General features: G+C 36.0%; 1 protein-coding gene across 6 annotated transcripts; it reads left to right on the forward strand.

Moving 5' to 3' along the window:
* The first annotated feature begins 527 nt into the window (after positions 1–527).
* On the forward strand, positions 528–18508 carry LOC106155422 (LHFPL tetraspan subfamily member 2 protein). Of its 6 annotated transcripts, none has more exons than XM_013530267.2 (5): positions 528–678; positions 5548–5605; positions 14305–14929; positions 15932–16045; positions 16775–18508. In XM_013530267.2, the coding sequence occupies exons 3-5, from the start codon at positions 14485–14487 to the stop codon at positions 16915–16917; spliced, it is 702 nt and encodes a 233-aa protein (XP_013385721.1). In that variant the 5' UTR covers positions 528–678; positions 5548–5605; positions 14305–14484; the 3' UTR covers positions 16918–18508. The 6 variants fall into 6 exon arrangements, with proteins under 6 accessions (XP_013385721.1, XP_013385722.1, XP_013385725.1 ...); XM_013530268.3 differs by lacking the exon at positions 528–678 and adding an exon at positions 2803–2980; XM_013530271.3 differs by lacking the exons at positions 528–678; positions 5548–5605 and adding an exon at positions 6634–6888.
* Positions 18509–18717: the final 209 nt, after the last annotated feature.

Consider the following 18717-nt stretch of genomic DNA (forward strand, 5'->3'; position numbering starts at 1 on the left):
TATCGAAGATTAGCCAAAGAGCGCATGGAAATATATTGACCCATCTAATTCGTCACCTTTATACTTAAAAAAAAAAAGAAACAATAACCAGCCTTTATGTGAGAAGTAGGGAAAACATTGGGAAGCTTTGGTCATGTTTTGTACACATGCACGAAGCAAAAAATTTATATCCTTATATTTATTGCAGGAATAGATTTCATACTGTAATAACGAAAAGCAAAAATAACAAAATGTGTTCTCCAAAAGAATTGATGAACCAATAGATGTTAATTTGACAAACTTTACCGGTACTTAAGTCTGATGTAATAAAAACCCCAGAAGTTTGTGGAAATCTGTTTTAGGTCGTTTGGGTTTTGTGAAACGGAATGGTTATCAGCGACAAATAAGTAGCAGAATAAAATACTACACCAGTATAGGCTTGGCTTCTTTTTTATTCAAAATGTTTTCATGTGCCACTCCATTTCTGAAGGATTTCTACCACACCCTCTCCCCTTCGTGATCTTCTTGGTCTCTCCAGGAATTCGAAGACACGATGATAATGAATGCGTTAGTTGAGCCTGTTTTCAAATGGAGCACACTTCCGGGAGTGGATGGCACCGCGAGATTGGGTCACAGACAGTGATTCACCGTTACAATGAAGCAGAGAACTCGAGTGACACACAGGGATGAGATAGATTGGTGAGTTTGGTGTTCAGTCATATAAGACCATTTGACTGGGTTTGTTCTGCTATCAACAACTCTGGAAGATATATACTGTAGAATTGCTGTCAGCTAATTGCTTCTGAAACTTGCATGTATCAGACAGAAGCCAGCAGTGGCAAAGAACAGGGCATTGGTGATTATTCTCACTAGATACACATGTGTCATTAAGCACAAACAATAATAGATAGCTAGGTAGAAAAGTAGATCCCCTTTAAACACTAGCTGTGTGTTTGCAAACTCATGTTGTTTACGCGGCATCTGTCCCCGCTAACTTCCTGCTAAGGACTGCTGCTGAACCTTCACGTTCTGGTTTGTCAAAGCCATATACATGTATAATGTATATGAAAAGATGAAGGGGCATACTCTAACCTTAGTACCTCAGTGGAACATGTGATGATAAACGAGATGTAATTGATATTTGATAAAACAGATCAAATGTTATTCTGTAGCTTTTATACTTTAAAGAAAGAAATTCCAACCAGTAATTTTGCCCAGGAAGTATTGGGACCTGACGACGACCTGCTTCAGCATTCAGATATGTAATTTATGTATAGATATAACCATGCAGGGGAAAGGTTTGTGTGGATATTGTAATTATTGGATCTGCAAATTAAATTCTGATAGCCATCCATACCCAGTATTCTCCTGAGGGTGATGATCTGTCTTCTGGTAGAAGGGCATGCAGTTCTCGTAAGAGGCTAAGGCAATTCTTTGCATCATATGCAGGCGCATTTACATTTGGCATAACTTACGACATGACAACTTACAGCAGCACCAGAGAGTGGACTGCAGGATTGCAATTATTCTCTTGTAGCTGTTTGCTGTTATGGCACTGTCTCACTCAGCAGCATTTCCACACACATATCTTTGTGTAATTAAAATAACACATTGTTTTTTCCTATCTAGTTTCTGGTGCCAATGGAGGCTGGAGGCTGAAGTGAATGGATGTTAGCATATAGTGCCTTTGTGGATTCTGAATTGAGCAGTCCCGTTTTCCTTTATAAAATTAGGATTTCAGCCTATGCCACTAGCCTTTACTACATGTACTAGTGGCATAAACTACATATTTATTATATCTTGGTTTATATATTATATAACCTTATTGTCATAAACTATAACTTGATTATAGATAAATAACAGGTCTAGTCCATGCTAGTTGGTATTTGGTGAATTTTAAATAATATCCCCTGAGTGCAGCTTGTGAAAATACTATATATCTTCCAATATTAAAACATCTGCCAATTTTGTAGACTAAATTTATTTACTGGGTTGTAGTATTGTCTCTACCTGGTCAGTGAATCCTGTGAGTTTCTCTTTACCTCACTACAAATAGTAATTTGATTATTGCATGGCAGATGGTCAACACCATATATATCTAAACTGCTACCTTTCATAGGGATTATCCAAAAAGCCTATTTAATCATGTGCCATAGGCATTGAAGTAATTTCTCCTATTGTGACATGACTTTCTTTGAACTAAATTGATGTGAAAATTGGTTCCTCTTACTGAGGATCAGATATATCTATTGTTCACATAGATATTCTCTCTATACAGCTTTAAATAGGGCTTTTCATAAAATAGATTAATTTTTGGGATTGCGGTCATTGCAGATATTAGTTTTCTTTATTATGTTTTCCCTGCATTGTTTGCTTTGTGGTATTTTCCAATTCCTTTGTGTTTGTACTGACCATAATTATGCAGTATTGATCCTACAGTAATTGAGACAATTAAAAAAATGGGAAGCTAAATGTGGATTTCTCATTTTCATGCCCTGGTTGTAAGAAAGTGGATTAAAAGATTAATTACCCCCCCCCCCCATCCCCACCCTGATGGAAAAGTTGCACAGGGAACAAGAAGTGAACGAGTACAGTTAGATAGGAGAGTACTCAGGGTAATAAAAGTTTACTTAGTGAAAGCTGAGAAGTTAAGGCTGTCATTGAAAGGACCCAACACAACAGATCAATGGGTGAATGGCGTAAGGAAGTTACGCTTAAATGCCTTGTTATTTTGATCTGACAGTTCAGCCATTCAGCAGCAATGACATAGAACTAAGGTGGGATCACAACAAAAGCTGTCGGCCTGTTTACTCTAGGCAAAGAATCGCCCAAGAGGAAATCAATTGTAGTAATGAAAGTGAGCTAGTGCATTTTATGAGATTGAAAACTTTTGAACAGTTCAGTTCATGGCAGGTGTGGCAAAAGGCTAGGGAGATCTCGACTCAGATCAGACTCTTCAATCTGTTGTGAAAACAAGGTGAAGATTGCACGAATTTGACAAGTAAGGAACTAGTTGATTAATTATGACTTGTAGTGTTAAAGGATTTGCTTGACATTGGGGAAATACCTATGTTGACCTTATGATTTTAATTGTTATTTGTCACACAAAATTCAGGAAGCTATGCCTGAAAGTATTTGGTCAAGACACCTGAGAATACTGGGGTTAAATACAAATTTCAATAAATCTGTTTCAGCCAGATAAAATATAGGTTTTATGAAATTAGACAAAATGTTGAGTAGAGTGTTTTGCACCAAAATTTGCACTGGACAGTTAATGTTCCTGAGTCATCCAATTGCGTCAGTCCTCCCTAATTAACTGTCACATTTGTCTTCAGATTATGTTTGCACTTAATCAAGCTACATGTTGTATTTTGTCAATTCCACAGGAACACAGTAGAAAAAATATGCAAAAAAATGACCAAGATTCCATTTTTTGTTACAATCAAATAAGGTTAGTCATCCGTAAGCCGAACCCTGGCAGTAAAACCACTAAAAGGGCAGAAGTTCTTGTGCTTTCACCATGGGGTGTTGATTTTCATGGTTAGTGGGAGTTAGGGAAGAATTTGCGGCTTTTCTGTTATTTATACCCTGTGTTTACCTGGCATGATGTGCAGTTTCAGTGGCTTAAGGGTCAAGAATAAAATTGGGTTCTATACCCCAGGGATATGTTAGGGTTTCAGGGTTGAGACGCGAAGGGGGGGAGATGTGAACAGGAATATTTATAGGTGATATTTGAGTACAAGAACAACTGATAGCAACTGCTAGCACAGAATTGGATTTGAGCTCAGAGATTGACAAGCTGAAGTGCGCTATGGAATCTGTCAGTGCATACATGTAACAACCTCTATGAAGAATTTTGCTACATTGTTGCACTTTTAATACAAAGTTTACACATATAGGTTGGTGTGTTTGGTATGCCAGTGAGCCTGTTCAACATTTCATGAAGTCAAGGAAGGACCATAGCACATTATTATACAATTTTCTCTTGGTAATAAGATTTATGCGCTCTGTATCATTTTATATCAATAAGTCATCAGTCACTCAGTCACAATGGATCAAGGAACCCTGGGAGAATGCAGATAATAGAGAATTGAGAATTTCATCAGTAAAATTTCATTTCTTTCTGCCCCCTGTGTAGTGAGTGAGCTGTTTGGTAATATGTTTCTCTGGGATGGGATAATTGTCTGCCATGAGTGGGAGAGAGGGAGAGGAGGCCAGCTGGGAACCCATCTGGACACGGGAGAGATGTACTGCAGGCATAGGGAAATATGTAATTTTCTTTTGTATTTGATACTGCCATTCATGGATAAGATGCAAAAACAGCTAAATATATCAAACTTTGTAAGTTCTAAATTTTTGTGCAAGCAAACATAATAAATAGACTGATCTTAGCATACTAAGTGTGTTTGCTGGAAAATATGGCCATGTTGTCAGTTCAATAAACTGGAGGAAATCCTCTTTAAGTGCTTGAAATATCTCCTGTTTTAATAATACCTGCAGGGCTTGGGTCTATTTTACAAAAAAAAAAAAAAAAAAAAACTATAATTCTCTAGGCTTAGCTAAGGCTGTGTTCACACGAAAAATCTATTTTCTATAAATCTAGAAATCTATTTGCATATGTTGTGATCACGGTCTGTGCCCTGAATATCCCACGGCGTAATTACGGGCAGCGCGAGCCAGTTACTTAATTAATTCTTGGCGCTGCCAGTAATTACACCGCTGGGTATTCAGGGTACAGACTATGATCACAAGGTACTGCAAATAGATTTTTAGATTTTTAGAAAATAGATTTTTCATGTGCACGCAGCCTAAGACTGCTCTGATGGCTGACCATAGACAGCTGACCACATAAGGTGGACTTGGCTATTTTGGTTTAAGAGTGTTGTATGAAAGATAGGCTGCAGACTGAATATATTCATCTTCAAGACAATTAGATTTCGATGTAGGGGATTAATGTTAATATCGTATAAAAAAAGGAAGTAAGCACCCTTAAAAATTTTTTGTTAAACTCAACTAACCCATTTACAGTCCACAGTAGTGTTAGCTAAGACCGATTTTCGACTTATGATTCTTTGTGAATTGGAGCCCAAGGCAGCAGGACAAACTATTAAAGACTCAGGCAGAATTTGATTTCAAATGTCTCCAGGGTATAAAACAGTTACAAATGCTGCAGCTCAAACTATAGAGTAAAATGGTGATATGTGAGCCAGGGCAGAGCTCTGAAACAACCCCTTTGTAATATTTATGAAGAGCATTCTGGACCATTAGATACATTGTAATTCTTACCTTTGAAGAGTTGGGGGTCTCAGTGACGTTGTTGACTTGGTCAATTATATGACATACATATATAGTGACCTTTTGTATTGTTAGTTTGATCTGGCACTGCTGGGAAGGGTAGAATGAGAACTTTAAGTATGAAGATGGTTTGTCCATTAGTGCTGATGATTTATTTCTGAGAACATTTGGTAAGAAAAAAGTGTTCAACATTATTTTCATGATGAACCAATGCAAATGTATCATGGTGTAGTATTATTTTCCTGATAAAACTGATTATCAATTTTTTTCTAGATTGGTTGAGAGCAGAGAAACCAGAGAACTATGAAGGCCCAATTCCTTGCAATTTAAGGTATGTATAATTGCCACTTTGGCAAGATATTTGAATGATTGTATTAAAGATATTTTAAGTGTTTTTAAAGTATTGAGAAATACTGTGTTTTATTACCAGTGAAAATTACTGGTTACAATCACATTATAAAAGCTACTGTGAGGGGTAAGCTTCCAAGGAATTCCTGATCATATTGGGAGATATGAACAATATTCAGAAATCCAATATACATTGGATATATATTTATATTTTTCCAATATACCGGTACAATTGAAAAAAAAAAAAAAGAAAAGAATTGAGCCAAAATAACAGACCTAAAAAGTTTAAGCATGTTAAAACTTAAGAGTAAGTGACTCTGAGACTGAGAGGAAAAAATTCTCCGAAAAATTACTATTTGAGTATAGACATCTTTTCCTCTGCATTAGACCCAGTTTGACTGCACTGTTCTCTATCCTGGAGATCAGATACCTTGGCCAGGGATTTGTGGACAATGTGACTAATGACCACGCAAATGGACTGGGCATTGTGAACCTTGAAGGCTTGACACAATAGATTGCTTTAGGTACTTGTGGTCATGCAGGAAAAGAAGCTATAAATCCAGTGATATGGACAACTCTTTGTTATTGATTTGCTTAATGACTCCACACAATAAATTGTTTAAAAAGTAAATTTTGAGAAGTGATTGTTATGTGATTACCCTAGGGCAAGTATTTTGTCATAAGCGCACAATCAGAACATAATCTATATTGAAGAAAATAATTAATATGCCACCCATCCAGCAGCATCAGCCACCCCCCCCCCCTCTCCAAAGAAAAAAATAGCTTTATTTTAACATCAAAGGTCTCATTTTTACCCCCAATTGAAGACATTGGATAATCTTCCAGATATAAGTGAATCACTCCACTTTGATGTTTGAGAGCAAGTACACACGAAAACAAGGACTTGTTTATTTCCTGTTATCTCACTGACCACAGTGACCACAGAAGGTTGCTGACCAAAGTTAACAGGCTAAATTGACCGCTAACTATAGTCTTTGATGTATCAGACAGCAGTACAGTCATATAACACGCCTCCTTGCCTCCTTTTTATGTCCTTCATTTCTGCTGGGAAAGTAGAGAAAGCACATAAAGTTTGTTCCCTAGGAAAGTTTGGTTACAAGGCAGAAAATCCATCATATCCATGCCTAACTTTTGGCATATAGTCTAGGAGAGAACAAGGCAAAAACAAGTTAGAAATTGAGGAAAAGAATGGGGTGCATTGAATGATTTAAAACTTCCAGCAGAGAAAATATTCCAAGACTTTTGGTAAGTGATACACTGAGAGGAGATTGATACAGAAAGACGAAGTAAAGCAAAGTTTAGTAACACGAGAATACAATTTTCTACATTTTTGAGATAATTACTGCTCTTTGGTAGCAGGGTTTTGTTGCTAATGAGCTTTACATCATACATTTAAATAGTTCTTTTTGTTTGTTAAGTGAATTTTTTTATTTTTATTTGTTGCATTTTACTGATTTCAAATTTGATGGAAAATTGAAAAATTCATAGTCATTCAATCTCATAATTTTGGTTATTACGTATAATTTTTTTAGAAGGGGGATGGGGCTGTAAAAGAGATGAAGTTATCTTCAGGAAATGTTTTCAGTTTTTCAAACACATAGCTAATGAAACTGTTCAACATTTTCAGTGCAAAAATTCATAATGCACATATTATATAATTTCCCAAAATTAAAGGAACAAATAGACCTACATGTGTCATTTTCGATAAAAGTAAGCTTTGAGTTGGCAGCTCCCATGGTGAGAGATTTCCTTCAACCAATCTCCATTGTTATCATTCTTTCTCCACCGTGCTAATATTTCAGGGAAGACTCACAAGTCTGGAGGTATTGATTAGGAAACCCAAACTCATTTCAGTTTTAATTACACAGATTTCTTTGGTCTCTAGTGTTCATAGATGATGGGAATGTGGTATATGCACTTAAAAACTCATCTGTATTCTGTAGGTCTGGGATCCATGGAACTTTATTACAGATTTTGGTCCAGCCATAAGGGAATATATGGATGAATGAATGAACAAACGAATGAATGAACAAACAAACAAATGAAATAATTAATTAATTAATTGATTAATTAATGATGATATTTTTTATTTTTGTACGTCATCAATTACTTTTTAAAACCAGAATTGCTACACTCCTTTGCTTGGATTTAGAAAAAATTCTAAACAGCCTTCTTGCTTTTTATAAGGAGAAGTTTAAGCCATTTAAAAAATCTCTCTTAGACCAGTGGCTTTCAACAGAGACATGTATGGACTGCAGTAATGGAAGTACCACTCAAGGGTAGCTCTGCTATCTCCATCCAGCGGGTTAGAGGTGGTTAGGGATTTGTACATAGCTCTGGGGTCCTCTACACGATTATAGACCCATTTCCATTTATTTGATACGTCAACTTGAATTTCAGGAAATGCCTGAAAAGGTTGTACAAGGAGTACTAGGAGTTCCTTGAAAGTGGTTCCTAGCCGTAATCTGCATGTGTAATTAGCCATTTCTGCACAAATAGCACTTCAATGTGTGCAGTTTATCATGTGGCTGGTGTCCTGTTACCTTGGCTTTGTATCTACTGATGAACAATTAGCGACAGAAAGCAATTTCTTAGTGCATGAAACTCTGCAGTATAATCTGGGAGTACAATGACTTGGTGTGATGAACACAGGAGATAAGGTCCATGTGCAGGGTAATATTCAGTGTGATATGATTACTGTATTGATTGGTGAATCTGAAGCTCAGGAAGCCAGTAGCCCAGGAGGGTCCTTTTGGGACAGTGTAACCCACTCCATAGAGGAATTGATAGAGAAGGGATCAGTCCATAGGATAACTCTCTGTAGCTGTCCTCAAACTGTGGTTACAAAAAGGTAAGAGATGGTGCTGTTAGATCATCATTAATGGTGTCTGGAAGGGACATCATAGAAACTGTCAAGGAAGAGGTGGTGTCCAGAGAAGAGATGGTGTCTTGAAAAGAAATGAATTGTGTCTTGGGAGGAGAAGGGCAGGGTCTTGAAAAAGGAATGTCTTGAGAAATTATATATTGTGGAGAAATACAGTTGTCGGTGTATTGCCATTTTTAAAAAAATCAACTTAGCTGAGATATCTTTTTAAATTATAGACTTTTGAAATAATTTCTAGACATCATGCCTTAATGCGAGGGTAGTGAAAGGTGTTCATTTAAGTCTTGTTCTGTTAAGACCTGTACCATGTTTGGTTATGATGGAATATAGTGAAGTCTTAAGTGAACATCTGTATATACAATATCTGTGTACAGTATACTCTGAGCAAATATGGTATTTGTGCACCTGCAGGCATACATGTAATTAAGCATGCTGGAAAATACTGTATACCTTCATCAGGTTGATACTAGCACATTAACATGCAGGTGTTCAGCTTGATGAAACAAAGCTGACTCAGGCAAGGATATTCTTATTGTAGATCTAAATTATTTATTGTTCAGGAAAAGGTCTGTCTTCTGTGCATCTTTGTTTATTTCAGTATACAGCCACACCCAAAATTTCCTACAAAGTCATTAATTTTATAATTACAAGTATATACCATAGATGAAAATTAAGTGTGGAATAACTGGACATTAGTTTGGACATTAGAAATTCATTTGTGAACATTAATGGTTGTTAAGAAATATACTTGCTGGTGATCTACGGCATTCATAGACATGATTAGAAGACATTTGTAGCTAGTGTGCTACCCATTCTAAACAGGCTAATGCTTTTCATTTTTCTTACATAACCATCAGCAAAAAGCTTACAGCCGTATCTAGGAACACGAGATTACTCTGAAGTGGGAAAAAATACATGTACATGATGCCAGCATATTGTCATCTGTTGTAAACTGCACTAAGGTGTAGTGGAGGGTGATATACTAGTATAAGGACCAGGCTTTTTAAAATACTTTACCAAATTATTTCAAGCTGAGTGGCCAAAAAATACAGATTCCTTGGTGATTAATTTTAAGACCTTTTGTAATATCACTTGCAAAAAAAAAAAAAAAAAAAAAAAAATGTAAATTCAGCCTGAATGTCATGCTGGCTGCTTTGTTCTACATATGAATAGCTCTAACATGATTTGAATTTTGAATTTAATGATTTATGACTATGAAAGAGACTATGAGAGATGGCAATAAATAATCCAAGCTCTGCATGGTTACTACAATAGCCAGTAGCCTTGGCACTATATGAAAAAATGTGACCTTTACAAGTTTTTAGAGAAAAAAGGGGCACAAAAATCATGTCTCAATCTGAACAAAACCATCTGACCCAGAGCATGTTAAGATAGCAAAGGAATTAAGTGCCTCATTCCTTCCAACACAAAATTCAGGCAATCTCAACTTTTATATATATCTAATGCGTGCGAGCATGCGTGCCTGTTTGAACAGGTATTTCGTCGAGAGTAAAAGTCAAGTCTGCTACCCATGAAGGGTCAGCCCATCTGGAGTTTTACTGCACATTAAGCATGACAGGTATAATGAGTTGCTTTTACTAGTACATCTGGATGAGGTGAAAGGGTCTGTTAGTGTAGGTTGTGGTGATATAATTCAGCCAAATTTGTCTGCAGCCCCAGAGGTCTCACTTTTCAAAAGAAACAGCATTCCAATTCCGAATGCAGTTATATGATATCAGATTGGCAATTGGGTTTCTAATGCTTGTTTATTTCGAAGGTAAATAGTCATTTGCTGATCAAATATGCATGTGTTTGATGTGATGTAATTATTTACTGGGAAGGATTGGAACAACTTTCATCTTCTGTAAGCATGTCAGCTGTCAGTGAGTGCATTTCAACTACTGTATCAAGGTAAGGGAGAGAGTTAAAGTGAAAGAGAGAGAGAGAGAGCAAGAGAGAAGGAGGGATGGAGGTAGGTGGAGGGGGGCAGAGAGAGAGAGAGAGAGGTGGGTCAAATGGAGGGACTTTCACTTTCATTATCAATTTTGTGAGCATATACCATGCCCACACCTCATTATGATAAATATTATATTCTAAGAATTACCATATTATCAGCTTGAGCAACCTCCTATCTTTACACCTGTGAGTGACTCTGGCACAGTTAGATAATGGGAAGGTGGGCAGACATCACAACTTGATATGGCAGAACTTGGCAACAATTGGCAGGTTCATCCTGTCATTAAATTATTTCTTGATAAGAGATGTCAGGGATGGTTTTTAACTGATCTTGGTGGTAATAGGTTATCAGATTGGAATTACTTTCACAGATGAAGTGTCTCTGTAGATGGGTGACTGAAAGGTAAGTGGTAAGTTGGGTTTTTGAATTTTGGTGTTTTTTTTTCATATTTCGTGATGGGAAATTAATTTTTGTTTTGAGAACTGAATATTTTTTTTATTTTTATTTCAATTTAGTAATATATTTATTGTTTGAAATATCTTATTTATGCTACCCTGAGTGTCAGAGCAACGTATATATATATATCTTAAGTAGCTGAAAATTAAGTGATAATCATTATGGCATGAGGTGGATTATGGAAAAAAAGCTAATTTTTCTTATTTTGACATGAGATAGCAGCAATATCATGTTTGGTCCAAAAACCATTCTCCATAGTCTGAGAAAAAAATTGAAAAAAAAAAAAAAAAAAAAACACTTTGTGAAAAGCATTGGGACTATTTAACCAATGAGCACAAAGATGAAAGCTGGAGGGCTGTTTGCCCTATTATAATTTAACAAATTGATTGAAAGAAGGGGCCACCTTTGATCCCTTGAAGTGGATTAAGTTTGAAACAATTAACTTTGACTGAAAGGTGGCCTTTCATCTCTTGGCTACACCTTTTTATTACTTTTCCAGAGGTTTCTTTCCGAAATTTCTAGGGTATCAGTTTCATTCAAATCTGTAACAACTATTTAGTGTTCTTAACGAGAAATGGAAGAGAAAGGGCTATTTTACAATCCATCCCATCTACTGTACAATTTCGCACATCAAAAGAGGTAGTTGTTTCCAATTTTCTATTGTAAATAACAAGGAAATATAATATTACTAAGATACTTGAGTAATGTTTTGTATTACTTTTTAAGTGCTTCCTTTTTTTCCATGTCAGTCAACATTGATTGTATACCATGATCATTTCAGTAGTAGATATAGAAATGGGTTGTACATTGATGTGATAATTTAGGAAATGAGAAAGGTTAGATATCGCTGCAGACTCGATATCAAATGTCATTATCATAATTTTTTGTCAAGGTTTTTAGACTTGAGTGTATTCAGTGTTGTGATACTAAGAGTTAGTGGTACTGAGTATACATCCAATATAGGTAAGTGGAGGGTGCATAACAGGTGGTCTTTTATTGAAATATTTGGGCAGGTTTTGGGTTTTCCAGGAGTTTCATGGAAAAAAGACTTTGTTCTTTGTATGTGAGATAAAGACCTGAATTTAGTGCTGTATAGGAGTACATTTATCTGAGACAACTGCCCTAAATGCACCATCATTTAAACATAAAAAGACCCTTGGATTGGCTCTTAATAGTTCAGGAAGATGATTTAATGTCTGCGTTCCTGTATGCCAGTGGTAATGTCTGGGCAAGTTCACAGCTTAATGTATCTCTGGTGCATTTATGACAACTGTAATTGGCTCAGCGGCAACAAGTCCTGTTCAAAGCGTCCAAGCATAAATGCCCCCATTTTATCTTCTGCTCTACCTTGTCAGTAGTGTTTTATTGCGATCTTTATCTGAGCTGGTAAATCAAATGTGAATGGGATTGATCATACAATGAGAGAAAGGATATAAAGAATACATACAGTCACAAGGAGAAATAACCCAGTAAACATCAGTGTGCAAAACTCAAACTGAATTGTCAGCTATGAGATTGAAGCACTCCCACTCCTACTCTAAATTTGTTTGGATTGATCTTGACTTTGGAGGTTAAGTCTTTTAAAGATTCCATACCAAGTGGAACTTGTTTTGATGCAAGTCGACTGCAGGCTGAGTGAGAGGAGTGAGGTTAGCCACATATTATTCTTGGTGGGCTTGAAAGTCGGTGGGCAGGCTGGGAAATTGTGAGCATACTACAGGTGGTGTACTTTTTATTGAATACGCATGACATTTTTTTGTGTTCACCATTTCAGATATAACAATTTAGTCTCTAACTGTGTAAATAATCCAGAAGTTTGGTATTTAAGAGAGGACGAGCTTGTACATATCATCTTTTGTAAATGTGACAAGATGTGTTCACCTCTCATCGAGTCTGTGTAATCGGCACTTGCCAGTTGACATGTTTATGTATAATAACAGATATATCAGACTTGGCCTGTGTGAAGTTCATAGGAATACTTAGCTAACCTGTCAGTGTTTGGTAGATGAGTGTACCAGTAATTAGATAGCTCAGTCTGTTTTTTTTTTTTAATGAAAACATTGGGTGTAGGTTCCAATTAATCATCATGATTGAGTTGAGAGGAGGTGTGGAGTGTTTGGATATGACATTCTTCATGTCTGGATGTTGTCAGGTGATTTAAGGAAAGTTCATAGTACTTTAATAGTGGTATAAGTGTCCAACGTCCTGAATGTATTTTTGTGAGTGGGATGGGTAGGGGTGAGTTTGGATGGGCACATGTGTTAATTTTGTCTTTATGTGTTGAAAGAGAATGTTGGAAAAAAAAGGAAGAAAAAAGAAAAAGATATGTTAAGAACAGAGAGGCAGATTGTTGTCCTCAGAAACTTCCCACCATTGAAATATAATGCAGCTGCATTGTTAAAGTAAACTAAATAAAGGATGCCTTGAGTCATGTCTTCTTCCTTCAGAGGCCAATAAGGTTTTGGTTTTCGTTCTATCCTTTCTAAACGTAGTTTCAAGCAAAGCAACCCAAAACCTTTCTGTTTGAGGCGCTTACTAATGAAGCTTATCTTTAAGCTGCATTTTCCATCATGGCAGTTCTATTATTTATTCCTCCTTTTTGTGGTGTGTGGAGGTCTTGTAGACTTCTTGTAGATTAAAATCCTTGCAGAAGTCCTCTCTTATCTGTTTCACCACAGACCAAGATGATGGCTGGATGATAGTTAAAAACAAGAGAGTCAGTTGATTTTTACTGACATTACGAAATTGATGCCTGTTGAAGGAGTGAAATGAGCTATTAGACCTGAAATTGAAAAACTGAGTGATGATTCTTTCCTCGGGGGAGAATTGTTTCAGCCCTAGATTTTGCATAACTTCATCACAGAGTTGCCTTTCTTGTATATTGTGATAATGATTGCTAAAATTTAGATCTATGGCATAGGGCAGATAAAAAAATAACAGGATGTTTTCCAGCAAGAATATTCTCATGAGTGCATGATGTGTATAGATAAATGGATACTCTCGTTACTGAATACTTAATGATTCCTGAACCTTCATTTTTCAGAAAAAGCTAATCTGTTTGATGTGTTCAATTTTCAGGGATTTTTTATTAAATAATTTACACAGGGATACGATCCTAACTCAAATATATGCTCACTAGACCTTGGGTGCAACCAACATCCTTGGTGCAACTGACAGCATTCACTTTATCCTTGACTTGCAGATCATGGGATTTTGATGTAATTGTTTTCTTTGGATCAAACAGTACTGATTTTTTTTAATGAAAAGTGCAGATTTAGTAAGCACATGCCCTTTACTTGTGCCCCTGATTGTTTATATACATGTAATTCTCAGCAGTCAACATGGTCTACTTTTATTTTTTCAGATGATAAGAAGAATGTGATGCTATTGTTCCCTCAAACCTGTTGTACATGAACATATATACTCCAATGAGGAAAGGCGCATAGCGGTTTTCTACAACAGTGGAAAACCTTGGGATCTGAAAAACAGGACATTTAGAAGCGAATCAGAACTTATTTTGCTTATATTGTCCAGTCTTACCAAGATGTGTTATGTAATAATTACAGTTCGTTCTCTGTTATGGACACTACTGACCCTAGTGGCCACCATGGCAGTGGTGTCCTCCCTCATCTCCCCATACTGGATCATGGGGACACAGACTGTAGTGGACATTAAACCAGTGACCAATGACTCCTCGGTCAGCACAAGTAAAGAAACATTCCAGTCGTCAATAGGGATATACACACGCTGCACAAAGCTTCATTTGGTGGGGAGATATGTGGACAATTGTGCTTCGTTTATTGAAGGCGCAGGATTTGATATGGATTCAGAACAGTTTTCTCATTTCTGGAAAGCCTGTCTCTTTATGTATGGTGTGGGGCTGGCTTTGCTGACCTTTACAGTGATTACAGCTGTACTAAGTCTCTGTGTGAGGGCAATCTGTAAGAAGAGTATTTTCACTGTCTCCGGACTTATACAGAGTATTGCAGGTGGGTATTATCAGGGGTAGGGGAGAGGCTGGACTGTAGGTTGTATTGTAGGTACTGCCTTGTTGGTCATGTGTAAAACACAGGTTTTCTTTGGGAGGGGCAGGCAAGAAGACATTTTGGGGAAAATATATTAGGGCTGTTATTAAAGATATCAAACATGTATGTTTCTTTTTGGATTTTTATTTTTAAAGATAGTGAATGAAAGGTACTTAATATTCCCTTGTATGCATCTGACCCTAGACAGGCACCCGCATTTTTTGCTGTCTGCATTATAAGTATCAAATTTTACAACCTTCTCAGCCTTTTGAGTAGATTTGTTGAGCTAGTTAATTGCGCCACTTGCAGATTTTGATCTTAATACGCCTGTTAAGATATGAATACTTAAAAGCTGGGATGTGAGGTGACCTGAAGATAGGGGCCCATTTTACGTGTCCTGATAACATTTCTTGGGTCACTGGGTGCAAGTACTGTCTGCAGACAGTTACAAGATGTGACATTATTCTGTGGTTGCAGCAAGATTTTGTATTTCATTGTGAATATGCAACTGTTGAGGGGATTGCTGTTCTTTATTCCTTAGTTGTAGTAGTTTATGTCAAATGAATAAAATTCTGTATACTAGACAGCTGTACGCTTATTATGTCTGTCATGCACTTCATATCAGTTTGTATTTGTATGCTACCCTCATAAGACAAGCACCTGTCATGACTTTACATTTTATGCATTACTAGTATGTTATATCTTTGCGAGAAGATAGAAGAATGGGTGTAAGAAGGAACACAAAGACTGTTGGGTTCTCATTGCAGAACAGAATGAATTTATTAAATTTGTTATGGACTCCCTGGTGAAAAAAATAAAGCTTGCCTCAGAACAAGAGACCTCTTTAACATTTTTGAGGATAAATTGCATTATGGGTTTGATATTAAAATAGGTTCATTAGCTACAAGAAGAAAAACCATCGCTAATGTTGCTATATTGATAAATATATATTTTTTCGTCTTTTAGGCTTGTTTTTGATAGTAGCCATACTCCTGTATCCCGCTGGTTGGGGGTCCACCAGAGTACGCAGGGAGTGTGGAGACACTGCAGCACCCTTTGAACTGGGAGATTGTTCATTAGGTAAATCACAGTGTGTTGTTGTGAAATCTTCACAGTTTTTCACATGTTAGCTTTGTTTGGAACATGTGAAAATTGTATATGTGGATGAATGAAATATTTCTTGGAAATAAGAGTGGAGAATGAGGTGACATGAATTATTTGTTAAATTTCAATTAACATTTTAGTATGGAATAATTTTGTAAGTATGGGTTTTAGTGTAAATATTTTTATATTATTTGAGAATTCTTTCTTAGATATTTATTGCACTGGTGACAATTTACATATTTAGATTGAATTTAGATCATAGGGATTAAGTCACATTGTCTGTCAAAGAGGATAGTGACCATGAATTTCATAATACAGTGTATCTTTACATGTTCAACCAAAGAAAAGCAGCATAATCTTGAAAGTTTTAAAGAATAAATATTTTGAAAATTTTTATTACTGGATTTAACTTAAGACTAAGTAAAATTGATGATGTTGTGTCTCCTTCTCAGAATCTTCAGCAGGTCTACTGAAAATAGAAATGGAACTTTTCTCAGTCTGGTCATGTAGTCTGCATGTGTGTTTGTCAGTTGATCACACTTTCTGCTGAAATCTACAAGAAGGAGATGCAATGTTATTAATTGGACTAAAGTACAAGTCAAGGGATGTAAAATATAAATGGATGACTAACCTTTCCATTTAAACTGTGGTTTTAATCCAGGGCAACATCAAAATCATTATCAAATAATGTTATTTCCATTTTAGGCTGGTCATTTTACTGTTGCATTGGAGGGACCATACTAGTGTTCATCTGCTCAGTTCTGTCCATTCAAGCAGAGAGGGCCACATCTAGCGATAAAGTGGAGGCAGAAATTCTGGATGGAAAATACTTGGTGTGTGTGTTATGACCTGATACTGAGGCTGATATTCAGACACATTAATACTCATAGAGTTATTTCTTGATACCAAGGTAGAAATGGGTTTCCGCACTGTAAAGGACCAAATTGCTGAGAACTCTTCAACAAGGTCTTGAGATCAAGATAAGCCATTAGGATGGGCTACACTTACTGTACGTGATTCTTTAAAACAGCCCCAGAGCTCTTTAATCCCAAAAAAGGCTGTATAAACTAAATAGGTGCCTGGACATAGAGATAAATTAAGGGAGAAGTTTGTGATGTTACTTGACGCATTAAGACAAAGCAGACAATGTTATGTATTATCACAGAAGAAACTGGGAAGGTAAATAAACCAGTTTCCTTCAGAAATTTTAGATAGGAAAGATTTTTCCATGTGGCAGAGTTGGTTTGACTGAAAAACAGGCTTACAATTAAAAATACCACTTTCTCATTATTATTATTATTATTATATATTTATTTTCTGTTGTCATTTTCAACTTTTAAATGTCTCTAAAATTATTTGTACTAGATGTTGTGACATTTGTCTGTTATACCTCCATATGATATGCCACAGTGCATTTTTCTATAAATCAACACAAAATATATGTGTAGCTTTTGATTGAATGACTTTGCCATCAGGTCTTATTTCTTCAGCTTCCATTTGTAATTAAGAAATTTTATATGAAATATATAATTTCACCTGTACGAAAAGGATACAAGGTATAGAATTACCACCTCATTTGTTTAAGAATGGAAGCAGTTAAAGATATTATTGAAGGAACAATATATGTTGGAGAGAACTTGGACAAAGATTATAAAAGTAGCCATGATGGCTGCTGACATTTAAGTTGTTGGTTTGTTTCTGTGGAGTAGATTTCACTCAAAGTTTGTGATGAATTAGGTGCTAGCATCCAGTCAATCACCTCTGCCCCTGTGACATTCAGATGATGTCTGTATTTCTTATGACATAGCTGATGAAAAAATGTACTTGTCATGGTGTTTTGCGTTTCATGTACTTCTTTATTATTATATTATATGATAATGATGATTGCCAATTGTTTTGTGTACCATTTTAACAACAAACATATGATATATTGAAACTGATAATGAGCAAAATGAATCACTGGAATTTCAAGTTGATTCCGAAGTTTATTTGTTTTAATCGTAGATTCCTGTATATTTGCTCTTGGTTGTTAGGGCAATATTATAACAATGCTGTCTTGATGTATAAACATGTCCCATAAAGTTGACTATGACAGGAATTTCCAGGAATCTCCAATGACTTTTATACACAGTAACAATAATAGCTGTAGCTTATTTTTTTCTGCAGAATCATGATACATGTAATTATTAAATAACTATCTGACTCATGATGAATTATGACAGAGATCTTCAAGGGTTTTAACCAAGCCAGATGAAACTGGATGGCTTAAATAAATAATTTGATTTTTCATATTGATAAACATTTTAAAAGTCAAACATCTTTTAAGCATCATACTCAAGAGGCTGACTGACTTTAATGGGGTGTGACTAAAGTAAATTAGCATGTTAATATTTTTGTATGTGTATTTATATATGTTATAAACTATGTGGTGTTTTTCCATTTTGCGTTTGTTCATTTCTTTATTTATTTGAAAAAAAAAAGGCATTAAAACAATTACTCAGGATCAGAGGTGAACCTTGAACAGTTCTTAAAATCAAGTCAACATATCCAGTCATCTTAGTGGAAATTAATAAAAATTTGACCAAGGTTTACCAGGAAATTTTGTAAGATCAGAAATATTGATCCAGTAGCTTAATTCAAGCTGTAAT

The sequence above is a fragment of the Lingula anatina genome, chromosome 2, assembly GCF_051362555.1.
Source record: "Lingula anatina isolate TDL-2025a chromosome 2, LinAna3.0, whole genome shotgun sequence".
In the NCBI taxonomy this organism is placed as follows: Eukaryota; Metazoa; Brachiopoda; class Lingulata; order Lingulida; family Lingulidae; genus Lingula; species Lingula anatina.